The 27,154-nt window shown below is 33.3% G+C and overlaps 2 protein-coding genes across 6 annotated transcripts in view; one reads left to right on the plus strand and one right to left on the minus strand.

The window, feature by feature from the left end:
* The window catches only part of LOC100265202 (regulator of telomere elongation helicase 1 homolog), a 40,126-nt gene extending 28,917 nt beyond the window's left edge, over nucleotides 1–11,209 (minus strand). Inside the window, exons 1-3 of one of the 3 annotated variants that reach the window (XM_059739500.1) lie at nucleotides 10,986–11,209; nucleotides 6,395–6,654; nucleotides 3,802–3,953 (exon numbers count right to left, since the gene is read on the minus strand). In XM_059739500.1, the coding sequence (XP_059595483.1) occupies nucleotides 3,802–3,953; nucleotides 6,395–6,654; nucleotides 10,986–11,087 (514 nt within the window). In that variant the 5' untranslated portion in view covers nucleotides 11,088–11,209. Of the gene's footprint in view, nucleotides 1–3,801; nucleotides 3,965–6,394; nucleotides 6,655–10,985 lie in introns of those variants that run through there. The other 2 variants (XM_010656369.3, XM_019222155.2) reach the window with 2 other exon arrangements.
* Nucleotides 11,210–18,467: 7,258 nt separating this feature from the next.
* On the plus strand, nucleotides 18,468–25,292 carry LOC100260001 (heat shock 70 kDa protein 14). Of its 3 annotated transcripts, none has more exons than XM_010656371.3 (11): nucleotides 18,469–18,689; nucleotides 18,774–18,851; nucleotides 19,597–20,831; nucleotides 22,039–22,257; nucleotides 22,368–22,463; nucleotides 22,555–22,773; nucleotides 23,542–23,736; nucleotides 23,828–23,974; nucleotides 24,059–24,208; nucleotides 24,363–24,493; nucleotides 24,743–25,292. In XM_010656371.3, the coding sequence occupies exons 3-11, from the start codon at nucleotides 19,662–19,664 to the stop codon at nucleotides 24,960–24,962; spliced, it is 2,547 nt and encodes an 848-aa protein (XP_010654673.1). In that variant the 5' UTR covers nucleotides 18,469–18,689; nucleotides 18,774–18,851; nucleotides 19,597–19,661; the 3' UTR covers nucleotides 24,963–25,292. The 3 variants fall into 3 exon arrangements, with proteins under 3 accessions (XP_002279789.2, XP_010654673.1, XP_010654674.1); XM_010656372.3 differs by having other exon boundaries at nucleotides 18,529–18,689; nucleotides 18,774–18,840; XM_002279753.5 differs by lacking the exon at nucleotides 18,774–18,851 and having other exon boundaries at nucleotides 18,468–18,689.
* The last annotated feature ends 1,862 nt before the right edge of the window (nucleotides 25,293–27,154 follow it).

Consider the following 27,154-nt stretch of genomic DNA (forward strand, 5'->3'; position numbering starts at 1 on the left):
GTGGACAAGCTCAAAAGGAGACTTTGCCCGATTATTCAAACGCTTTGGGAATGAGACACGAGTATGTTTCCCAAGCTGACATGACTCACACGGAAGCAACGACAAAGTGGAAAAACGAGGGACCATCTTCTGGAACTTGGAGAGACTAGGATGACCCAGACGATTGTGAATGAGGAGAGGAGCATCAGTGGAAATGCAAACTGCAGCAGATGAATCCGAGGTGAGGTGATAGAGGCCTTGAGACTCACGTCCTATGCCAATCGTCTTCCCCGTACTCTGGTCCTGCAAGGTCACAAATTTATCAGAAAAGGTAATAGAGCAATTAAGAGTACGAGTGAGTTTGCTGATGGAAATAAGATTAAAAGGACATTCAGGAGTATAAAGGACAGAAGTGAGAGGTAGAGAAGGCAGAGGAAGGGCCAAGCCAATACCTTTAGCCACAGTTTGAGAACCATTAGCTAAGGTAACAGTAGGCAAAGCAGAGGTAGTAGTAATAGAGGAGAAAAGATCCTTATTACCAGATAGGTGATCAGAAGCTCCAGAATCTAGAATCCAGGGTCTAAGAGAAGATGTGTAGGTAAGGCAGGCAGAGGCATTACCAGGCTGGGCAACAGAGGCAATAGAAGCCTGAGATGTCTGAGATGCGGAGGAGCTCGGAGGCTGAGGCAGCGGAGAATCAGAGGACTGGGCCATATCCACTTATCTGGAGAATAAAGTATGTTTGGATCGAAGAGAGCCCTAATACGGCTTCAAATTGCGCGTGGCCGGCGCGTGGGTGAGATTTTGGTTCCGGTGCCTTCACAAAAGTTGGAGATCTCCTCCAGGCGCTCCTTCTGGTATGGTCGGTGTCGGAAAAAGACGTCGCCGAAAAGTTTGCCGGAAAAGTTCGCCGGAAAATTTTGTCGGCGGTGAGTGTTTTCTTACGACGATCCGACTGACCGGAAAGTATTGGGAGATAGGGAAGGTGATCGGAATGAAACACGGTCACCGGAAGATTTCCCGGAGTTGATGACACGGGAAATTGGAAAGAATTAGGTTTTCTCCCTTGGCTCTGATACCATGTTGAGAGAGAGAGAAAGAAGAAAAACTTTAATTCTCATTCATGTAATTAACTACTTACAATTGAGAAGTATATATATATATACAAGCCTAGGAGAACTAACTACCATACATGTAACCTATATTAAAAAGGAAAGACTGTACACTATATATACATTATATTCAACAATTACTTTTTTTTTTTTTTTTGATAACTGAGGAACCTTCCATGGCCAAGTCCTTAGGACTCTCAAGATGCTGACCATCCCATAACAACCAACACCAAGTAATTCAGGGTATCATCAATGGCTTCGAACCCAAAACCATACGTCACTTACTGGAACCACACTTCCCAGTGTTTGCCCTAACCAACTCGGCTATCCTAACAGGTTATTACTTATTTTTTACTTTTAGGTATTAAGGTAGTTTGGTAAAGTTAACTTAAAACTTATTATAAATCATCAAATTGACACATTTACCCTTATTAATTTTAACTAATATTTATCCTCATTGATTTTAACTCATATTTATTTTCATTAATTTTAAGTAATAAATTTATTTATTAAATATTCATATTTAAATATTGTGGATACATAAAATAACCATGAAATATTTATTATAAAAAATGAGTTATGGATGTTGAATCATAGTTCTAAAATATACTCTCGCTAGTACTGGCAAATGAGGCTAAAAAATTTTGAGACTAAGAATAAGTTAATTATTTTAACTTAATTCTTAAGATTATTTTTTACTTTAAGTCGTAACATTAAGTTATTTTGTCAAACATGTTTAATCTACTTAATGACTTAAATTAAGTTATTAAGTCATTAAGTTAATTCACCAAACATCCTCCCAGTCTTATGCTTTTTAGATCTTTCTTAGACATATAATCCCCCTTTTAATACAAAAGTTAGGGAAACTGAAGATTGGATGTGTATGGACTCTGTTGTTGTATAATTTTATTTATTTTTTTTTTTTATAGGTAAAGTAGAAGATCTATTAAAAGAGAGATGCCAAAAGAGTGATTCAAGGTATACAATACCTATACACCCACTGCCAAAATGGCCAAAAGAGAAAAAGAAAACATCCAAACACTGTTGTTATATAATGACAATGGCATAGTATGGAACCGCACACCATGCACAATCTTGGGTTCAATTCCTACCACAGGTTGAATGCCCTGGATTACTTGGTGCTGGCTATGGTGGGCGCAGTCAGCACCCCAAGGTTTGGGTCCCCATGGAGAGTTCAAAGAACTCGACCATGGAAGGTACCTTGGTTATCAAAAAGATAAAAAAATAAAAATAGTATGGAACCTCACACTGATTATAGTTAAACTTTGCACTTCTTTTAAAATGATTTAGGACTCCTTGTAAAGTGCCGCAACAAAGTACTGTTTTTTGAGTTTATGAGCTCCATGAAAAAAAATTTACTAATAAAGAGTAGGGAAGATCACTGCCTAAATACTGTAGCACTCTCAAAAGATGGTGGGATCAGTTACCACAATATTAACCTTTTACTGCTATTTGCGAGCAACAGAAGCGCCTTCTAATCTTCATGGTTTGAAGATTGTTAACCTAATATACATTGTGAGCTCCAATCCTAACAGCTTAAGTTTTTAGAAAAGTTGGCAGTCTAACATAGCATCAGAAACATCAACCTGCAACCATTCTATCATGCCTAATAAATCTGCCACAATTTTCCCTAAATCCTAACCAATCCTAGAGAAATACACTGCTGAAACTCTGTTTAAAACGTAATCATCCTCCTGCAATTCAACCTAAGCCTTACCCAGAAACCACTTTACACCCTAACCCTAACTAATCTGTTGTAAGTCTCTAATCACTTTGAATCACCCTCACTAAACTTCTGTAAGTCTCAAATCACTTTGAACCTGGTAATTTTTTTTAATTTCTACCCTTCTTTTCAGCAAATCAGATCTACTTGTCTACCTTGATTTTTTCCTATTTTCTGTTTGGTTCACCTATTCAGATATCTTCTTCTGTGACTTTCTGTTTGCCACTAGCTGTTTCTTCTGGTTGCTTGCTGATTCTCCTCTAGAATTGGGTTTTCAAACAAATGCAGGAATGATGAAATACGTGATATGATAGCATTACCACACAGTTTTAGAAAAATGACCTCAAATGTTTCCTTAGAGCATGTGGAATTGGTTTTCTTTTTTTTTTTTGATAAGTAAAAGATATGCATTAAAAAAGGCAAAACGCCGCACAGCATACAGGAAGTATACAAGGCAGCTTAGGCCTCAAAAAATGTGGAATTGGTTTTCTTGGTACCATCATAAGCTTGACATGGATTTTTTATTTTTTTTTTTATGGGCACTAAAATTTATACATATATATACATGAAAAAAAGAAAACTACTTGTGCAGAGAGTGAGTTCTCCTTAGCTCAAATGCAGTCAATATAGCACAACTTAAACCTCAAGGCATTGCAAAAGGCAGATATTGGCAGTTAGAATACAATGAAAGCAGTGACATTCATTATATATTGTTCTAATATAAAAAAATATTCATTATATAGTGTAATATTCAGGATGAGTCCAGAATAATATAGCAATTTGCAATGTTCATGACAACCAAAAACATTCGGCCAGTATGTCACAGCTTCAGTAATAATTTACACGACTCTGCCAATGACCAAAGGGAATCCAAAATTCCACAAATATAGTATGAGAACCCTTATTTGTGTCAGATGATCAAATAGAGAATAAAATAAAAACCATGCACATGTTAGAATGAATTACCTGAAACACGAGAATAATGACCACAGTAACCCTTTTTTGTGCGCTTTCTGCAAAGTGAATGGCAAGCATTTGTTTGTGCTCTTCCGCGAAGTAAACTCACTTCTTCATGAATGCACAACTGTTCCCGAGATCCTAACACCACCATCTTTGGCCTGCACATTCTCTAATATTGAGCGAGATAAGTTTCTATGATACTAAATTGTATATGGCATCATGAGCAACAAATTTTCCCGACTTAAAAAAAAAATGACCAATCGTTTAAGCAGAACAAACAATAATCATCCCTACCCCCAGACTTCTAATTTTCACAATTTTATCAGTAAAACAAGCACCTATTTTTCCCATGCATTCCAACTTATAATAACAATGCTAATTCAACATTGAACCTTCACAAATTCATCATTGAAACTATCAGCGCAGAAAACAGCTGGTCAAGTTTTGCCTTTTCATCCCAACCATCAAGACAGTGATCGAGGTAAGTATATGTTGTCTTCATGCAAATAAATATTAAGAGCAAAACCAAGCACTTTTTTGATAAGCACACAGACAATAGCATTAATAGAAAAATAAAGATAATACAAAAGGATACAGCTAAGGCGCTCCAAAGTACACAGGTAGTATACAAAGGTCACCACGGGAAGAGAATAATGAAAGGAGGGCATTCAAAAGACAAAACACCTGCCACATCTACTTGGCTCCTAACCAATTAACAAAATTGACCATAGACATGGTATTCCCTGCTAAATGATGCCCAACGAAATCGATCAAGAACTTCTACACATTGTCATCTGGAAATCCCTCGATCAATTACTTTGTTAATGTTTTTCCCAACTACAAAATAAACTGCCAAGGGAAACAGGCCAAAGTTGACATATACCCACAGTACCAGAAGTAGAAAATTTTATCAGGGGACAACCTTAAACATAAGACCAAGAACAAATTTTAGCTAATAACTCCAAAATCTTAATAATAACTCCAAAATCTTAATAATAACTCTATTCCACAGATTTGCAATTCTTTTCCATAAGTTTTCGTACTTTGATTATTATCACTCAAGAAACAACCACTTCCACACATAACAACCAAAAAAGATATATAATATCTGAGTACAAACATATGATATATGCAATTAAGTAATCTAGGTGAACTATTATCACAATATAAAAGAAGATTCAAGTTAAAAAATATTTCAAAAATTGTGTTCAAACATTCCACTAGAAGTCTTTAAAAAATTAGTAATTTCACCATAAAATTTTAATAAGAAATCTTACAAATAAAAAGTCAAAAAGCCCCCAATAAATTTTGCAATCCCCAAAAACAAAGTAGATTGGGATAATGCATTTTTTTCAAAGCTGTCAATAGTATAATAGGACCAGAATGTTTTCATTTAAGAATTACCAATAATTTTGCAACACCACAACATTTGTTTTAGAGGAAAATATTTTTTCTTCAAATAATTGAAGAGTAATTATTTATTGGGTCCAGTGAGAAGATCTATCAACCTGGTGAAATGATCTACCACTCTATAATTTCTCACTCAGCAATTTTTTTAGAGGGGGTAAATAAAGGCATATCAGACATTTGAATCTCCTACATGAAGCATCGGATTGAAACTATCCAGGTCAGGGGGTATCAGGTTCCCATACACCATCATACACAACAAAAAGAAAAGGAAAAAAAAAAAAAAAAAATTGCTAGTTGGATGAAATACAGATTCTTAGAAAATCTGACAAGTTAGATTCTCAAAAAGTTCCTTACCTATCAAAAGTTCCCCATTGACTCCATACAAGTGGAAAGTTCCAAAAGTACCTTCCTCCATTATTATATTCAAAAGTTCATGATAAACAGTATTCTAGTTTTTAATAACTACCTCACTAAAATATCTACACAAAGTATGCCACCTTTTACTTTGCTTTGCACTCATTTCCTAAACTTGAACTTATCCTTATTACCAATGATTACATGCATCCATAATGAGTGTATACGTGTTACAAGGATACTATGCTGCCCTTTCCCATGTACTTCACGCATGCCTCTTAGCAGTCACCCTTAAAGAAACAAATGCACAAGGATAGGTAGGTTTATGTAGGCCTAACTAAACAAGTAGGCACTTTACCAGCTTTAGTAGGTGTTTTAAATTGAGATGAAAAACAGAATAGATAAACAATTACAAATGAATCTATTAAATACATAACATCAAAGAGAAGAAAAAATCAATAGAAGAAACCTCAAACATAAGAATCATTCTGCTGTTAAACTTGAAAGTATCATGAAGAAGCCAAGGGCACATCTCATTACAATTAAAGAAATGGAATTCAAAGGGATCAAATAGGAAAAACAGCAAGGGGTCTTGTCTGGCATAGAACCCGAACAAGGGCGGAGGGAGTTGTTTTCCAGTAGCATTAATAAAGGAATAAGTATTGTTAATAAGTTATCTGCATAAGACTTTGAACACCCTGCATCAACACATGTCATCATAAAGAACTCACCACCCTGGATCCGCATGTGTCATTATAAATAAGCCCAACTGAAAGGCAGTAATATCAGGTTTTATCAAATGATTAAAACATCAATAACTAAAGAAATCTCTGACCTGTAACTGGTCCTTTTTAATTCTTGAATCACTTGCCGGAGCTGGCTATGAGTGCGCGATGCATATATTATGGTGGGTAGATTTGTTTTTGCAGACTGTGAGTGTGGAACATCTGAATGTTGGCTTCCCATAATCTGACCATTCCATTCACTCCTGCCAGTTGAGAAACCACCCAAACTCTTCCTCCAAGCCAATGTAGCACAAAGAAGGCACAAAGTTTTCCCAGTTCCAGTAGGACTCTCCAAAAGTGCATTACATCTCTGCAAAGCCGTGAATATACAAGCATATGGGATATTTAGGTAACAACAATAACAATAATAGTAAAAATTTCTTACTGTATAGGTTATAATCATTATTATTAGTACAAGTGTTACATCATCCGCATTTGAGGAGCTGAATTTGCATGATCTGCCTTAAATTGGAGAGCTGTACCAAGTGAGGTGACTTGAATACTAAATTTGCTTCAAGGCTAGACTGGTTCCTTGTTTCAGAGGAATGAGCATTGGGAGAGTCACTTTAGTGGACTGTTACAGAGTGTCCTACCCAAGCCAGTCTCTAATCAATCCCCAATTTTGCTAGCCAGAGGTAGGGTGAGAAGCAAAACCCCATACGGGTTTGAAAATATGTGACTAAGAGCAAGGGCTTTAGAAAAGTGGTGGACAGGTTATAATGTCAGAGGCTCTTTCAGCCATGTGTTGGTTTGGAAATTGAAAGCATTGAAACATGACCTAAAAGCTTGGAACAAAGAGGTGTTTAGGAATGCCGCAATTAGGAAAGCAGGGGCCTTGAATCAAATCAGGTTATGGGACTCTATGGAGAGCAAGACAGTCCTTTGTATAGAAGAGGTTGAAGCTAGAAGGCTGGCTGTGAAAGAGCAAAACAAATGGGTCATTTTGGAAGAAATCTCTTGGAGACAAAAGTTGAGAGAGCTACAGTTGAGGAAGGGAGATAAAAACACTGGTTATGTCTATAAAATGACCAAGGCTTGGAGAATAAGGAAATACATGGCTAGAGTTACAGCAAATGGAGCTTGGCTATCTGAGGATGCAAACATAAAGGAGGGGGTTGCAAATGTCTTTCATAGTTCATTTGCTTAGGCAAAGAACTGGATGCCTAGCTTCAGCAAGATGTCTTTCAGTTCTTTAAAGAGTGTAGAATCAGGGAGCTTGGAGGTTCCTTTCTCAAATAAGGAAGTTTTTTCAACTCTGTCAAGCTTGAGTAGGGACAAACTCCCAAGTTAGATGTGTTCACTAGGGGCTTTTGGCAGTATTATTGAGACATTGTAAAATATGAGGTGATGGGCTTCTTTAGAGAGTTTTTTGAGTGTTGTTCTTTTGTAAGAAGTTTAAATGCTACTTTCTTGGTCTTCATCCCGAAGAAAGGAGAGCTAAGGACCTGAAAGACCGCAGAACCAACAGTTTAGTGGGAGGGTTACCAAAGCTTTTAGTGAAAGCATTGGCTAACAAACTGAAGAAAGTCATGGCCAAAGTATTTTCCGATTTTCATCATGCTTTTGTAGAGGGTAAATAAATTTCGGAAGCAAATCTTATCACAAATGAAGCAATAGACTCAAGGTTGAAAAGCTCCATTTCCAAAGTTATATGTAAACTCAATATTCAGAAGGTTGGTTTTTTTTCTTTTTTTTTTTTTACCCTCCATGGCCAAGCCCTTAGGACTCTCAATATTAAGAAGGTTTATCATCACATCAATTGGAGTTTCGTATTGGTAATCATGGAAAAAATGGACTTTGATCAAAAGTAGGTGGAATGGATGAAGTGCCATATCTCATCAGCCAATTTCTCTATTATAGCTTATGGACCCGCACAAATGTTTTTTAGAGCTCTAGGGGCTTAAGGCAGGGAATCCCCTCTCTTTTATCTGTTTATTTTAACTATGGAGGCTCTCAATTGTCTAATTAAGAAGGCAAGAGAAAGAGGTTTCATATCTGGCTTTAAGGTGGGGAGGAAAAGTCGTAATGGTGTTGAGGTGTCTGCCCTATTATATGTCGATGATATTATCATTTTCTTTAAGGCAAGCTAAGAGCAGTTGTAATATCAGAACTAGACCCACTTGTGGTTTGAAGAGATTTTTAGCCTGAAAATCAATTTGGAGAAAAATAAATTGATCCCAATCAAAAGGGTAGATAATATGGAAGAGCTAGCTTTTAAATTAGGTTGTCTTGTGGGGCAGCTTCCTTCCACATATTTGGGTCTTCCTTTGGAATCTTCTTTTAAATAGGCAACAATCGAGGATGTGATGGAGGAGAGCTTTTAGAAAAGGTTGAATATGTGGAAAAGCCAGTATTTGTCGAAATAGGGGAGGCTCACTCTAATTAAAAGCACCCTATCTAGCTTGTCAATCCATTACATGTTTTTATTGGTGATTCCAAGAAGAGGAAGCTTAACACTTGAGAAGATCCAAAGAGGCTTCCAAGGCGAAGGGGGTGCTCTTGAGAAGCTCAATTGATGCGTACTTCCAAGGGAAAAGTCCCTCCTTCAAAAAGAACTTGCTTGCTGATACTCAAAAACACTCTTGGAAGCATCAAATCCATATTCTAACAATATATGATGTAAGGAAAATGTTGCTCTTACAAGTTACAACAAACTCCACATGAAGGCATATCCCAACTATTGTAGCAAGGGATGTCTTGAAACTAGTAAAACAATGGCTGTCATTTAGTATTTTAAATAGTAATAGAATGGTGCTAGGTTAGAACTTCGAATGCACTTTATAGTGAAATTAGTAGTTCTATTGCATAGTTGTGCAGTACATGCTTCCTGATGATGAATAAAGTGAAACGAATGCACAAATGAGATTATTTAACTACTGGAAATTAACTGGAAAATAGATGAATATCAATCCCTGAAACAACCCTATACAGTGTACCCTAGTGATAGCATTGTCTCTAACTCCAAGACATACTTACAAAGCTTGCCAATCCAAAATCATATCAGAGTTTATCATCTATCAATATGAAGAGATGTCATACTATCATTGAACCAAAACAGAAGTACTCAGTAACCATGTTCTTGGATTTTATAACAATAAGATCCCAAACACATTAAGATCATTCTCAATCATCAAACTTTGACCATATTTTGAGTGGCAAAAAAGGCAAGATACAATTTCAGCAATTTAAATCAGATCTGCCTGGTGATCATATTCTTTTCACTTGATAGTAAGATGGTCCAACCCATGCTGAAACCTTCTTACTAGAAAATCTATATCATGAATATTAAACAGCATTCTGAATCAGAACTGTGCGGTGAGCAATATCCCTCACTTGATAAAATTATGATGCATACTAAAAAGCTTCTCACTAACAAATATCAAAATGAAAATATGTTACCCAGCGCCTTTGAAATCAGAACTACTAGCCACCGAGTTATTTCAGTTGGTAACAACATGGTCCAAGGCTATTTTGCATATCAAAATAATGATATCTTATACGTTACTTGGAATAAACCGTTTTTCTATGGTCTTTATTTGGAGTAAATCAAAATTAGCTAATCATCATATTCTTTCAATGGATAACAAACAATTCAAACTTGAAAAACATCTTTCTCTTAAACATACTAAAACCATCTGTATAGCAACCTAGATCGTAAGATTAAACACATGAAAACACATAACTCTTTCATTACACCACACAAAAAAAGCTGCAATCCATTCCAAACTAAACCGGAGTCACTTCCAACTGAAATAAAATGTGAATCACAGTGAATCACATTACTTAGTAGAGATGTAAAATTGTTTTCTCAAAACACATTGAAATGCTACTGAGCACATTTTTCTATTAACTATATGTGATATACATTCCATTGCTATGAGTGTCCTTCATAGCATACTTAAAAAAACTTAATACAAACCCATATCATGAATATCAAAATAATAGATAACATTAATATTAGAAGTCTAAACTAGGGTTCCCAAATAACCATGTTGAGAACAATATGGTCCAATGCAGGCTAAAAATTTCTAGAAATGAAGGATGTTGCTCTATCAGCCTACTTTCTGACAACCACCCATAATCTTTCAATTAAGAGCTTTTTATCCAAAACATACTAAAAGGCTTCTTCATTAGGATCCTCGCCTCGCAAAATTATCAATCTTACACAGCATGAAACAATCAGACCACACATAATCTTACTGATGGTTGCCACCTAAAACATAATCAATTTCGACATTTAACAAGGGCATACAGAACATCCAACCTAAAACACAGTAACAGGCTAAGAGAAGCCTCTTCAGTTAAGAAAAAAAAAATCCGATTTTTAAATACCAAAATTGAAGAGATATCATGCAATCGACTCACAAAATCAGATCAACCCAGTAACCATAATCTTTCAACTGATACAAATGTGGTCCAAAACACACAAACAATCTTTTCAATCCGAAACCCATATTACAAAAATACCAAAATGAAGACAAATCAAAAAACAAACTAAACGTGAAGCTATGCTCTTTTCCACCTTACTTAAATCAGAATCAGCTCTCCAACTAAATTCCAATTCCAACAATTATTATAAATATATATGTATAAATCCTAACAACATTTTTCGACGTTCAAATTTTGTTTCTCAAAACTTACTTCTTGAAGAGATTGAATGACTTTTTCCATGTAAACTAGCTGGCAATCATAGGCCTCGAAAGGGAAGTCCACATCGATTCCTCTGATCTTGTATATTGGCATTGTTTTCTGGGTTATGAACGAGACGACGGTCCGTCAAACCCTAAAGCCTAGCAAAAAGGGTTCCTCCGAGGATGATGCCTGTATTTTCCCGCCACGAAATGGTTTGGGTCAGACTTCCAATCAAACGACGCCGTTTAGATATTAGACACCTCGATTAGAAATATAACAATACTTTTTCTTTTGAAATATTTGATTAAAATTGATGAAATAATTCCTAAATTATGCTTCTCATGTTTAAAAGTAATCTATTTTTTTACATAAATATCATTTATTATTTCAAGTATTAGTTGTAGGTTTTAATAAAAATGATATTTTTATTAGAAAATAGCGGGGGTATTTTTATCAAAATGAAACAAAAAATACAAGGGGTTAAATTTCAAATTTTGGGTTTTCATTGACCGTTTTAATCAAATAATTTTTTTCTTTTTCATGTCTCTAATTAATTAAGAAAATGTATATAAAATTTGAAATCTCGGTCTCAATACTATTGAATAAAATAAGATTATGATATAAATAAATAAGGTCAAGATATAAATAAATGTGGTCGTATTTAAATACAAGTAAATGAAATTTAAGTATAACAAATGAGACCATTTTTATCATAAAAAAATTGATATAAATTATTGTAATTTGGTCCAAAAAAATGATGATAATAATATACTTTTCAAATAATGTAACGATTATGAAAATTTCAATCACTCGTGTAATTTGTGGAGCAATCCTGAATTTGAATAATGTAATAAAATATATTAAATTTATTAAAGAATAGTTCTTAGGAACTCTCAAAGCTCGGGAGAATATCGATCAAAATTATAACAATTAAATATAATGATCATAGTAGTAAATATGAGCACATTGTGAAGAAGGGTGATATGGCTTCTCAATTGAAAGGAATATGTGAAGTTAACCTAATTCACCTAGGTTAACAACCTAAGGGGGGTGAATTAGGTGAGATTAATTTTTTAGCCAAATGAATGCAAAAGACTATAGTTAAGGATAATGAACAATTAAAACAACAATAAAGTAAATTGAGAAAAAGGATGAGAGTTACACAAGATTTATAGTGTTTCATCTAAAACCCGGCATACGTCCACTTTCCTCTAACTCTTAGTAAATTGAGGGTTTTACTAGCCTCCAAAGATTTAACTGAGCATTAATCTTTTACACTTGAATTATTGGTTTCAAAAAACCTTTTTATACTTTCCTTAAAAGATTTCTCACTCTTGAATTCACTAACAAAGTGGTATTTGAAGAAGATTAGTCACACAATAAAACTAGCACAAATTTAAGCTCACAATGATAAAAATGAGATTAGGATTGAAGGTGGTGCACTAGAGATTATGATTTTTTATATATATGTAAAACGCCCTTAACAAGATGTTAAAAGCCTTTAGATTGATGAACCACAAGATTTCACACTTCTCTTAACAACAATGGCTTAAAATAGTTTTTTAAGAATAAGAGTGAAAGTTAAACTAACCATTAGACATAGTTTACCTCAATCAGTTAGTCTTAGTAGTCGATTGATATGCTAGTTGTTAGAGGTATGCCACAATAGGTAACCATTAGGATGGCGAAAGGCTCAACCAATTAGCTCAATGAATCAAGCTTCAAACTCAACCAATAACCACTACCAACAAATGATAAATGATAATTATTATTTATTACTATTATTGATTTATTAATGATATTATGATTTAGATAATGTAGTGTGCCTTTCTTATCTATAAATTACTTGCAAACAAATTGAAAAAATAAAATAAAATTCATGTAATTACATGATTACATTTACAATTTTTTTGCAACACATTGCCCCTTGGAGGTGTTAGATAGAGCAGGTTTGGGAGGTCTCAAAGGAAATGCTCATTTGATAATTTCAACCTTAAAAAGGCAGTTTAATAAAAAAACTTTTTCCTTAAACTTAAGCCCTGCTAGTTTCCTTCATGGAATAATTTAAAGCTACAATTCATCAAATTTACTTGCAACTTTGATTACCTTGGATTAATATTACTCTTGTTGTGACTAAAGAGATAAAAATTAGACGGAGAAAGCTTTAATAATAAATGAAAATTCAAATTATTGTCTCCTTCTCTCGCAAATATCAAACACAAGTGTTGTTCTTACCGTGTTCATATATTTGTTATTCACTATCTACTTTTATACACCTAATAATCATGGCATTGCTTATGTTAAGATGCATATGGAATGAAAAGCTCAAATATGTTTTTTTTTAATCATTATTATTATTAATCTATTATTTAGTGCAAATGAAATTATTTTTGATTTAGGTTTTAAGTTTTAATAGAGATAAAATTGCAAACAATAATCATATGAGATCGATCATTTTGAAGAATATTGTATTGCTTACAAAGATTTTAAATATTATATTGGGAAAATGTTTGTTCTTAGAACATTTTCTATCATTTCTTACCTTGGTTTGTCTTTTTTCTTTTGATTCCTATACATTATTTTGTATGTTCTCTAACATCATTATGTTTAGATCAAATAGATATTTTAAGTCTCAAAACATGGTTTGTATGCTTGATGTTGATTGTTGGTTGATTCATGATCTTGCATAATTCCTTGACAAAAAAAAGAAATTGGAAGTAGGCTTCGATATTTTTTGAATGAAGATTAAAAAAATTTAATTGTTATTTTTTTAATTTATAATAAGTATCAATGTAGTTGTTGATGACTTATTTTCTTAAATGATAACTAAAATTGATTTTTTTTTACAATTTTGATAGAAAAATGGAATCAATCTCGACATTGTTATCTACTCAATATTCAATCACAAATTCACAATCAATTAGAGGCAAGATTAACCTTGCATGAGACCATAATTTTTAAGAAAAATATGCAAATAGAAGGAAAACTTTCATTTGTTTGTATTTCAAAAAAATTGTGAAAGGTGAGGAAATTTATAGAACGAAACAACACCTTATTAGAGTGAAAACTGATATTGAACCATATAAATCAATTCCTTTTGATGTTACATTTCAAATGAATTTTTTTTCATAAGAGATTATGAAATCTAAAAATGAAACTCAAGAAGCTTATGAATATTAACATCTTCATGACCCTAATGTATCATAGTTTGAAGGGGTTAAAATATGCAAAAAATTTAAAAAAAAATAAAAATCAAGAAATGCAAAATCCTATAACAATAAATAGGAAAAAAAAATCAATAATGGATAAACATTTTGCACAAATAAGTAATTTAGGAACTCAACCTTCCATTAAAAGTGTATTAAGTAGTAAATAAGCTATTTGAAGAGCCAATATGGTCATTTGAAGATTTATGATGCATGAATTCCTACTAATGTTGTGAATTCCTTTTACTTCAAACTAATATTGGATGTTATAATTGCAATTGGTCATAAACATAAGGGACCGACATACCATTAATTGCAAATTAAACTTTTAAAATATGCCAAGAAGGAAGTTCAATTACTTGTGAAGTTCAATTACTTGTGAACTTTTATCATGAAATTTGAATAAAAGTTAGATGTACAATAATAGGTGATGGTAGACACTTGTTGTGTGTTGTTGATTGTAATGAGAAACTTTTGATGGGATATATGTATAAAGGTATGTATATGATCCGTTTGAGCACTAATAGACTATTTAATTGCAATAAAATACTATATATACCTTATACACAAATCATAAAGGCGATGTTGGGATCGAAAACTATGTAAAAGCATTCATCAACATCATGTTAGTTGAATCCATATTTTCAATACGATCAAGAAAACTTTTGTAATAAGTCATAAATTATTGGAGGTATCAAGAATGTTATTGATCAAAAAACTATGAAAAGTCAAGCATAAAGTGATGAATGAATTGAGGTTGCTCCATCATCACCTAGGAAAGTTTTGAAAGAGAACATGTTTCGTCTTCACATGATGCACTTCAATTAGGTAAAAGATAATTAATTAGTGTACTTGTTATTTTTCACCATTTACTGTTTAGTATCTGGTAATGCGTTTTAAAATATAAATTATTATGTTTTTAAACTTGCTATTTTTTTCTATATTTTTAATGTAAAAATAATAACTAGATGAATGGTGGAGGTTACATGAATATACTGCACTAAATTTGCAAAAATTGACAATTCAAATATTAATTCAAATTTCATCCTCTTCCATATGTGAAAGGATTTGAAATGTGTTTGAACATATATATGCCAAAAAGATGAATAGATTGAAACATCAAAGACTTGATGATCTTGTATACAATCATTACAACTTGCAACTAAAAAATTATTATAAATACTTCTTTGGTTGTTTTGAATATGAGTTTTTGCTTTGACAAAATTGAATAATTATTTGTTTTTCATTTTTAGGTTTTACAACAAGAAAAAAAAAAAGTTACGATCTCATTGATTATTGATTTTACATGTATTGATGAGATTGAATTTTGGATAGTTGACGAGGATGAGTAAGAAGAGTTAGATCTTAAAGAAATGGAAAATCTTTTGTTTGAAAAATGATTCAATTCCAATAAATGGAACAAAAGGTACAACTTCTTACATTGGTTAGTAGAATATGTAAAGTTACCAAATTTCAATAATTAGTATTTTTTTTTTCAAAAATGTTTTTTCTTTGGTATATATTTAATATTTTTGTAGATGACAAGGATGATGATGACATGGCTCTAGAATGGGCTAATTTGGAAAAGTTTTGTGATTCATATGTTCATTTGGAATCTTCATATTTCAATCTTTGAGATAAATGAAGGCATGCCATTTATATTTATCAACATGGAAAACTCTTCATGGATTACTTAAATATCGGCATGTTATATTTTGAGTAACTATTTAAGGGTTGTGGTGGACATTTGTATTATGTATAATATGTTAACAACTTTTTGAGATTTCAGTCATTATTACTTATTTACCTATACATGGATGTCATATAGTAATGTTTTGGTAAGTATTATATTGATTTACATTAATGAAAGCATAACATTTTATATTATGTTAGAGATATATATGATATATGGTGAGTCCTACAAATAAAAAAAATTTGTGAAAAAATTCAACAAATAGAGGAGTTGTTAAAATTTCTGTAGAATTTATCAAATTTATTTTCTTGTAATTATTTTAATTCTAACTATATATAGATTATATATTTAAGATATTACCAGTATTAGAGAAAGTTAATGTTATCCTTAATTTAAATATTGATATTTATCTATTTATTATATATTAGTTTGAATTAGATTATATAGAAATTTAATTAGAGTAGGAGATAAAGTTTGAATTATAGTAGAACTCAAATATTATTTGTATATAAATATCTATCGTCATCGATGAGAATGGTATGCCATTTTTTTTTTCTCTATATGGTATTAAAGCCTCCAAATCTTAAACCCTAGTATGAACTTGGAGCAAATTTAGGGTGCAGGGCTTAGGCCTTGCACGCGCGCCTCCAAATCTTAAACCCTAGTCTGAACTTGGAGCAAATTTAGGGGGCTTAGGCCCTACACGCCTCCTCCTTTACTCTTACTTGCAAATGATAGTGACCTTGCTATACCTATGTATTGTCATGCAAATGATAGTGACCTTGCTATGCCTATGGATACTTATGTATTGTCAATACGGTTTCAAGTCTTTATAACCAAGAATTCCAAATTTTCCTAGTTCAAACCTACTAGAATTTTATTCTCCTTTGCTTTCTACCAGTATTGGTTTCCTTAATTTAACATATACTTTTTTATTACCTTTAACTCTACCTCTCTCCATTTCTTTAAAATCTTCCTCAAAGATTTGATTGTTTTTTTGCATGTCTTGGGAAAACAAATATGTCCATGGTCCTCTACCTCTACCTTATACTCTACCTTTTCTTTTACCTTTTATGTCATCTATTGCATTAGCTTCTAAAATATTATCTAGTTTGATACCAAATAAGACTCATAATCCTACTCTTCCTTCAACTAACTTTCTTTTTACAAGTTCTTCAAAGTTTTGGAAATCTGACTTAGGAAGATCCCATTACTCTTACTCAATATTTTAGCCACCAAGTTGAATTTATTCACCACTTGGACCCCATGAAGATTGCTCTCCATAAAACCACGGAGACTGCCCTCCACAAAAATCGAATACTTTGTAGTCTATTTTCTTTCTTTTAAGACCAAGATTGGAATCTCCAATAGGAATTCCATTTTGTAGGGGCATATAAAATAAAGTTAATGTCATATTTAATTTAAATATTGATATTTATCTATTTATTATATATTAGTTTGAATTATAATAAAATATAAAATTTGAATTAGAATAGGACATAAAGTTTGAATTAAGTAGAACTCAAATATATTTATATATAAATATCTATCATCATCAATGAGAATGGTATGCCATATTTTATTTCTCTATAAACAAACTATTGGTTGACAAATGAAGGATGAAAATACATGCCATATTTTCTAATTTTGAAAATGTAACTCTTAATGTTTATTTATTTATTTTACACAAATATAAAAATGTGGATAACAAACACTCTTGATGTGCCATAGTCACCACTTATTTATTTATTTTTTCACTTTGATCAGATTTATGTACCTTAGTCATACTTTTGGGACTTGAGTCATAATTTTTGTGTATTAACAAATTGGTTACATTTTTCATATCTCAGTGTCATCTTTGCATCATAATCTCATTTGATGTATCATAGCGTCATTGTTGTATTATAATCTAATTTGATGTATCCTAGTAAAAATTTCAATATCTTAGTCATATTATTGGTCGATTGTTACTAGATGACTTTTTCCTTTTTTTAGTACCTTGATTGCACTCGTACTTTGATCACATTCTCATCACCTTAATCACATATAGGTTATATTTTTTGTACTCTTATTATATTATTCATATTTTTGTTAACATTATTCATACTTTTATCGCATGCATTGTATTTTAGAACATTAGTCATATTTTTTGTACATTGATCACGTTCTTCGTGCGTTATTAAAATTTCTTATTCTATTATCATATTCTTTGTATCATAGTTATGAATTTTGTATCTTAGTATATCAGACATATTTTTTATACTCCAATCATATTCTTCGTACGTTGATCATATTTTTTATACTCTGATCATATTTTTGATATTGGTTGCATTCTTTTTTTTCTTACTTTCACATTTGTATGTTAGCCATATTTTGATACCTTTATCCATTTATTTTATGAAATACTTAAAATATAATTTTAAATTTACAGTGTTTGTTGTGAGAACCCAAATATGAGAAATGGGTCAGGCCCAAGCCGCCCATTGACTGAGCCCACCCCAAATCCTTCAAAATTCAAAAAGCACATAGGATGTTTCTAGAAGCTCGAGTATCTCCTAGACCCCTCTAGGACCACTTGACCCAAAACTATATCAAAATTAAAAAAACACACCCCAATAAATTACCAAAATCACGAATACGCCCCACTCGCGCCGATTAATAAGCCCTCCATTGTCTCCACAGCCTCTGCTTCCGTGTGTTTAAAGAGTTTTGGAAAATTCCAGAAAACGAACAAAGCCACAGCCTTTGCGCCCAGAGATCTCCGGTGCCTTCTGCATCGCAAACCCTAGATTTCTCCCGCCGCATCCGATTCAGGTTTTGTTGCGCCTCCTCGTTTTCCTTTGAAATCGTAGATCTGTGTTTTTCTCTCTCTAGATTTTCAGCGTTTTTTTTGTTTAGGGTTGTGTTGATGAGATTGAGAAATCGGGCGTTTTCTCTCTAGATTCAGACATTTTCTGTGTGCCAGGTTCGTTGGAGGTATTGATGGGGTTTTGTGTGATTTTTTTGCGTGGGAAATTTTCAGATTTATGTTGATTTAATGGTGATTTGTTTTTTATTTTTGAGTTGGTGGTGTAGAATGGTGTTTTGATTGGATTGTGCTGAGCTTGGACTTGATTTTCGTGTTTATGTGAATTGCATGGTTGGTTTGTTTTTTGATGGCTTCAGTGTGGGTTTCATTTCATACTCATTTTGTTCTTCGGGGATTATACTGATTTCAATTGGGCACCAACCTGTGCTGAAACGAAAATTTTAGTTTCGGTAATTGGATTTTATTGGCTATTCAATGTGGTATTTGTTTGATAATGATCAGATTGTTGTTTGTTTGTCAGGACGTTACCATTTGTTCACAGGAAAACATTAATTTTTTTGTATGCCATAAATTATAGAATCATATGGTTCCTTTGGGTGTTATGGTTAATTAAATGTGAATTTGATTTATCATAGTTTAGATTTTTACTTGATCCCTGGGAAGACACTGGGTTCTGGGTTTTGTGTTAATGTTGTTATTCCTACTAATATTCTTCTTATTTAAATTGATTTTTTTGGTATTTTGATCTTGATTTGTTGATCATAACTTTGTGTTTATCTTGCCAGGAGTGGGGTGATATAAAATTATATTATTTACAGAAAAAGTTATTTTCTTCTGTTTAGCTCATGCTCATTTTATGTGAATTATTGTTCATTAGATCTAATTTTTCATTGTTATTGTCTTATTGATCAGGTTGCGAGTTGTTCCATCAGGAATAGACTGATTTTATCAAATAAATCAGTTTGATAATTGCAAAGATGAGTGTTGTTGGTTTTGACTTTGGAAATGAGAGCTGCATTGTTGCAGTTGCCAGGCAAAGAGGTATCGATGTTGTGCTCAACGATGAATCCAAGCGTGAGACTCCTGCTATTGTGTGTTTTGGTGATAAACAGCGTTTCATTGGGACGGCTGGAGCTGCATCAACTATGATGAACCCAAAGAATTCGATCTCCCAGATGAAGCGGTTGATTGGGCGACAATTCTCTGATCCTGAGCTCCAACAGGACCTTAAGTCTTTGCCCTTCACTGTTACTGAAGGGCCTGATGGTTATCCCTTGATTCATGCACGGTATTTGGGAGAAGTGAGGACATTCACACCAACCCAAGTTTTGGGGATGATGTTTTCTAATCTTAAGGGCATAGCTGAGAAGAATTTGAATGCAGCAGTAGTAGATTGCTGTATTGGGATACCTGTTTATTTCACAGACCTTCAGAGAAGGGCTGTATTGGATGCAGCTACAATTGCTGGTTTGCATCCCCTTCGATTGCTTCATGAAACTACTGCAACAGCTCTGGCATATGGTATTTATAAGACAGATTTACCTGAGAATGACCAGTTAAATGTTGCTTTTGTTGATATTGGGCATGCAAGCATGCAGGTGTGCATTGCAGGCTACAAGAAAGGCCAGCTGAAGATTCTGGCTCATTCCTTTGATCAATCTTTGGGTGGTAGAGATTTTGATGAAGTCCTATTCAATCACTTTGCAGCAAAATTTAAGGAAGAATATAAAATCGATGTTTTCCAGAATGCAAGAGCATGTCTAAGACTTCGGTCTGCATGTGAAAAGTTAAAGAAGGTTCTTAGTGCAAACCCGGTAGCGCCTTTGAATATAGAGTGCTTAATGGATGAGAAGGATGTTAGGGGTTTCATTAAAAGAGATGAGTTTGAACAGATCAGTGTTCCAATCTTGGAAAGAGTGAAGGGACCTTTGGAGGAGGCCCTTTCAGATGCTGGTCTATCAGCTGAAAATATTCATGCAGTTGAGGTTGTTGGCTCAGGTTCTCGTGTTCCTGCTATTATTAGAATATTAACAGAATTTTTCGGAAAGGAACCTAGGCGGACAATGAATGCAAGTGAGTGTGTGGCCAAGGGCTGTGCTCTACAATGTGCAATTCTTAGCCCAACATTTAAAGTGCGAGAGTTTCAGGTAAAACTCCTTTCAACTTAGGTTGTATCTTATTTTCTTTATTTATTGAAGTGAAATATGTGTTGCTTTTTTACGGCTATTGAGTTAAATTTCCTTGGTTTGGTGAAATGGTTTGGCTGTCCAATAGATGTGTTCATAGAGTGGCTTTGTTTGCATATGGTAATAGCAGAATTTATTATTTATGCTAGTAACATTGGTTTTCCATTGATTTTGTTGATATTTATGTTACATGTTTATTTTTTCTTTGTTTCTTCGTTTCTCCTGATCGAAAACTGATATATAGCATAAATACCCACCCAAATCAATGGCAAACCAATATAAATACCACCCAAATCAATGGCAAACCAATGTTAGTAGCATATACATGCATGCATACATACATACATACATACATGCGCATATATATATATATAGAGAGAGAGAGAGAGACACACACACACACACAAATGTAGATATTTTGATTACTGAGAAGCCTTCCATGGCTTGATATATACTCAATAGGATGTGATGCTTGCAAGTTAGCAATTATCAATGTATTCTAAAAGAAGATGCAAACCTGAATGTCTGTAATGTCCTTGGAAAATAAACACATTCTTGAAGATTGTGGGAATAAATAAATCAGCTAGATCAGACATTAAGGTTTCTTGTGTTCATAGAGAAGCCAATCATGTAGTTGATTATTTAGCTTGATTAGGAAATAAAGTTGTACATAAAATTATTTAGGCAAGGTAGTTTTCCTGTGTGTGAAGACATTTATAATCTGTTCCATGTTTGTTTGTTAAGTGACACATGCACCAAACTCATAAAGAGAAACCTTTGTATGCCTTTTTCTAGCTTCCATCAGTCATGTAAGGTGTGTAGGTTGTTCTAAATAGACTTGTGAGCTTACATGTTTCTATTGCAACATTAATTGTTTTTCTGTCATGATATCATCAAGAACAAAAAACATTGCATTTATTTATTATTAGCATCTAGAAAGGGGAAGATATCTTTGAATAATATGGCTAAGAAATTCAATCCAAGAATGGTAGCCGCATTGCATGTATAATGACCTTTTTTATTCTCTTTTCTCCTCTTGATTTTTTAGTTCCTCTTTCATTCTGGCAATGTATCATATACATATATATACATACATATTCTTGACTTCTTCAAATATGTTTTTGCATGGAGTAGTCCAAATAAGTGAATGTATTTATTGGTTTTGAAGGTCAATGAAAGCTTCCCATTTACAATTGCTTTGACCTGGAAAGGCGATGCCCAGAATGGTGCTGCAGATAATCAACAAAATACTGTTGTCTTTCCAAAGGGAAATCCAATACCTAGTGTCAAGGCGCTGACATTTTACAGATCGGGCACATTTTCTGTTGATGTGGTATATGCTGATGCAAGTGAAATACAGGGTCAGGTGAAGATCAGCACATATACGGTGCGTAATCAGCCTATGGTACTTAGTTTAAGATTTTAGCTGGAGGGGGGCCCTATGGTTTAATGTTTATTCCGTGTTGTGTTATACCTAACGGAAATGTACATTGGCAGATTGGTCCATTTCAATCTACAAAAGTTGAGCGAGCTAAATTGAAGGTGAAGGTTCGGCTGAATCTGCATGGGATTGTGTCAGTTGAATCAGCAACAGTAAGTTTCGGTGACAGTTTTTGGGGATTCTTGTTGTTGGATGAGGCATAGTCTAAATCTTTTGCAAATTTGTTTTGATATTCTATTTTAGCTCTTGGAAGAAGAAGAGGTCGAAATTCCTGTTGTAAAAGAGCCGGCAAAGGATGCTACCAAGATGGATACTGATGAAACTCCTGGTGATGCTGCTGCTCCCCCTGGTACTAGTGAGACTGATGCAAATATGCAAGATGCTAAGGGGGATGCTCCTGGAGTTGAAAATGGGGTTCCAGAATCAGGTGACAAGTCTGTGCAGATGGAAACAGATACAAAGGTCAGTAGTAGCCATTTTGCATATGCTGCTGTTGCTTATGTGTTACTTGTATCATGTGATAGTATTTTAAATGTTTAATTGAGGATAAATCTACATTCTTGGGGTAAATGATTTTTAATTGTTGTCATTGGCTTTGATCTTCATTGCTATTCATGTGTGCCCCCTGCTTGGTTCTGCAGAGTTAGTGGCAGGTTTTTAGCATTTCTAAAACTTCTAGAAATATGTCATTTTCCAGTCAGTAATATGCTTGGTTATTTTGTTTGGCTGCAGATTATAAAAAGACCTTATAGAATCCTTTTATAACTGTGCCTATACTTCTTGATTTTAATCCGAATTGTTGGAAATATAAAACTTAAACAGACATGCTCTTCCCCTAGCCCCCACAAGAAGCAAAAGAAAAATGGAAAAAAAATAAAAAAGTAAAAGGAAAAAAAGAATGAAACAACTTTTCTGTTCACATGGTTGAGGGTTCTATGCTGGTGCAATTGTGGTAGGGTTCTCTGCCTCCTAATATTCAGGTTATGATGGGGGAACAATGTTCTTCTCAACACAAAAAGACATTTTATAATAAAATTTTAATTAACTGGCAGTGAAGAGGAGGATGCATGTGTTTGTGTACTACTATAATTGTTATGGTTCTACCTAGAATAGGAAGTGGACTCTTCTGCTCCATCAAGTGTGTGCTCAAATCAATTCTGATTCTGAAACATGGTCTGTCGTTGGAAAAATGGCCTTTGGTTGTTAAATAACTTAATGATTGACATGCAGGTTGAGGTTCCAAAGAAAAAGGTGAAGAAAACAAATATTCCTGTATCAGAATTGGTTTATGGTACAATGGTGCCTGCAGATGTGCAAAAAGCTGTAGAAAAGGAGTTTGAAATGGCTTTGCAAGATCGAGTCATGGAAGAAACAAAAGACAAGAAGAATGCCGTGGAGGCATATGTTTATGACATGAGAAACAAGGTAAGTGTTTCTATCCTATTGGCTAAGACAGAATTACAGCATTTGTAACCTTCACCTACTGATATCTACACATGATTATCTTCTGCCCCAGCTTCATGACAAGTATCAGGACTTTGTCACTTCATCAGAGAGGGATGAGTTTACTGCTAAACTGCAGGAGGTAGAAGATTGGTTGTATGAAGACGGTGAGGATGAAACAAAAGGTGTTTACATTGCCAAACTCGAGGAACTTAAGAAGGTAATTACACTTTCTTAACTCCAAATGGTTTCTTTAGTTTGATCTTCTTAGTTTTATGGTTGACGTGAAAAATAAAAATTGCAGCAAGGTGACCCAATTGAGGAGCGCTACAAGGAGTACTCTGAGCGGGGAACAGTGGTTGATCAACTTGTTTATTGTATCAATAGTTACAGAGAGGCAGCAATGTCGAATGATCCCAAGTTTGAGCACATAGATGTCTCCGAAAAACAGAAGGTAATAGATTCTGTATTGTTTGTAAATTGATTATTCTTCAAAATGCTCCCCTAGCCTCTGAACCACCAATATAAATGCAAAGGATGAAGGAAAGTTTGAAAATATCCAATTTTGGAACATTTTTTTTTATATTTTTAAAATTTTTTTATTGTAGGTCTTGAGTGAGTGTGTGGAAGCAGAGGCCTGGTTAAGGGAGAAAAAGCAGCAGCAGGACTCACTTCCCAAACATGCCACCCCAGTCCTCCTGTCCGCCGATGTGAGAAGGAAGGCTGAGGCAGTTGACAGGTAATGATTCCATGATATATTCCATATTCCATATTCAAGTTCATTTTTTTTGGGTGACACTACACCTTTGAAACAAAAAATGTTGTCTCAAGTGGCACTCTTCAGAATTTTCATTGACCTATTGGTTTTTGAAGAAAGTATAATTGACTCCCTCCATTTCATCACTCAATTAACAATTGATTACCTCTCTCCCAGCTTCAATTTATTGTCTCCTATTATGATACTTTAAATATGTCATTTTCCCAACAGGGCTTGCAGGCCAATAATGACAAAGCCAAAACCAGCGAAGCCTGCTGCTCCTGAAACACCCCCGACCCCCCCTCCGCAAGGAAATGAGCCACAGCCTCAGGGTGGGGAAAATGCAGCCAGCGCCCATGATAGTGCAGCAGATGGAAGCAGTAGTGAGGTACCACCTGCTGCAGCGGAACCAATGGACACTGACAAGTCTGAGACTACCACTGCTGCATAAGTCTGGTTCATTTGTATAACAACTGTTTCCATTTGAGTCTGATACGGACAAGTCTTTGGTGGGGGGCTGCCAGTGAGAGAGGCTATGAGATGTTTGTTGGTGAATTTGTTTGAAATAGTAAAACCCATCCTCTGTTTGGGTGGTCTGCCAAATTCTTATTATATTGTTGTTAGGTGGGTCTCTAGAATCCGGTTTTGCAAAAGGATTTTTAAGGACTATTACAGTCTTCTTCAAAAATCTTGATGGGATGTTTTTTGTTGGTAAAGAGACCTAAATTTTACTCTCTATTGAACTTGTTTATCACTTCTTTATCAAGAATCCTTCTCATTCTCTCTTGTGTTTGCATTTTGCTTGTTTTTAAGCTTCCTGCTTCAGCTGGGGGCGCACCTTCAAGTAAAGCATGGTGTTGCGGAAGCAGATTGCAATGTGCATTCCAAATCAAGGAAATATTAGATTTATGTTTTATTTTACAATATTTATAACACGATGGACGGGGTTTGGCTTCACTAAGCTGATCCTGAATCTATTCCAGCCGGTTCATAGGTGGATTCACCTGACAAGTTAAAATGCCATAGGACATCTCGATCTGGCTTGGAGTGGAAGATTATAACTTTTAATATTTGAAAAGGGAATTTTCAGATCAGAATCGAGGCTAAACCAAAACAAATGGAAATTCAGATCAGGGGTATTAAATATTTGAGGGCAAGTGAAAAGGAAAATGCGTAAAATCCTATCGTGTCTTCTTTTATTAAGCCAAGTGGCTTGGTAAAGTTTACCAACTGACTTGAAGAGGGATTTTTCAAATTGGTTAATGGGAAGTCAAAATTGTAAAGAAGATTGCCCTCTCGGGCGACGAAGAGAGGAAAAAGGTTATGAAATAAAAAATTAAAACGTAAATATGATAATCAATTTTTTTTAAATATTTTTGATATTTTTATAATTTTAATAAAATAATAACATAGGATAATTAAAATAAAAATGATTTTTTGATGGATTATACTATTTTTTTCAAGTGTAAGTCCAAAGTAATCCATTGGTAGAAAAAAAAAAAGGTAAGAATAATACTCATTTCAAAGTATTTGTCAAACAAATCTTTTGTATCCACGTAAGCATTCACATGAATTTTTTTTTTAAGTGTAAAAAACCACCGTTGATGTAGTTTTAAAAGTTTTAGAAATATCCTTAAAACCACAGTTACAGACTGTGGTTTTATAATTTTCCTAAAAACCATAATTAGTAAGTGTGGTTTCAAAATTATTTTTAATTCACCCCGGTTTTAATAATATTGTGATTTTAATATTATTTTAAAAAAATTCATTATCATAATAAACATAAAACTACAGTTAGTAAGGAATAACCTAAAATCATAATTATTGGCATTAATTTTTATATGAAAATATAAATTTAAAAATAATATAAACAATTTGTTTAGTTATTTTAAAATTTAAAAATAATATGAAAAAATAAATTTCTTTAATTCATATGTGATAAAATTCATAAAACAAATAAATATTTTATTTACCATAAATACATAAATTTTTATGGGAATGCATGTAGGCAAAATTATTTTCTTAAAATTTCAAGGAAAATATGAAAAAATAAAAATTATATATATACATATATATATATATATATATATATATATATATATATATATATTTTAAAATAGTCGTAAAGAAAAAATTTATTAAGGATAATTTGTAAAAAAAATAATTTTAAACTGACAATGAAAAATTATAAAAAATTTTTCCACTCCAAAACAAACTTTAGGGAAATTTGGTATATCGTTAAGAAATTTTGGTACATCCATAATTTACACTAAAATTAAAAATAAAAAAACAAAATTTTAAAATCTTATATTTTTTTAGTTGATGTATAGTTACATGAGTTCCCCTTAAAGATATTTGTGAAACTATAGTTACTAACTATGGTTTTAAAGAAAATTATAAAATCATAGTCTGGTTTTAAAGAAAATTGTAAAATTACAGTCTCTGACTGTAGTTTTTAAGATATTTTTAAAACCATAATTATTAATTGTAGTTTTATGGTTATTGTAATAAAGAATATTTTAAAAATAATACTAAAATCACAATACTATAAAAATGGGAGTAGATTAAAAATAATTTTGAAATAGAGTTACTAACGATGGTTTTAAGGAAAATTGTAAAATCAGTCTGATTGTGGTTTTAAGG

The sequence above is a fragment of the Vitis vinifera genome, chromosome 9 (genome assembly GCF_030704535.1).
Source record: "Vitis vinifera cultivar Pinot Noir 40024 chromosome 9, ASM3070453v1".
NCBI lineage: Eukaryota > Viridiplantae > Streptophyta > Magnoliopsida > Vitales > Vitaceae > Vitis > Vitis vinifera.

Bases quoted from the DNA above. Each gene is read 5' to 3' on its own strand.
- LOC100260001 (XM_002279753.5), top strand. From the start codon at position 19,662: ATGAGTGTTGTTGGTTTTGACTTTGGAAATGAGAGCTGCATTGTTGCA. The intron at 22,464-22,554 runs GTAAGTTTCGGT...ATTCTATTTTAG, and splicing joins TGTCAGTTGAATCAGCAACA to CTCTTGGAAGAAGAAGAGGT. The intron at 24,209-24,362 runs GTAATAGATTCT...TTTTTATTGTAG, and splicing joins ATGTCTCCGAAAAACAGAAG to GTCTTGAGTGAGTGTGTGGA.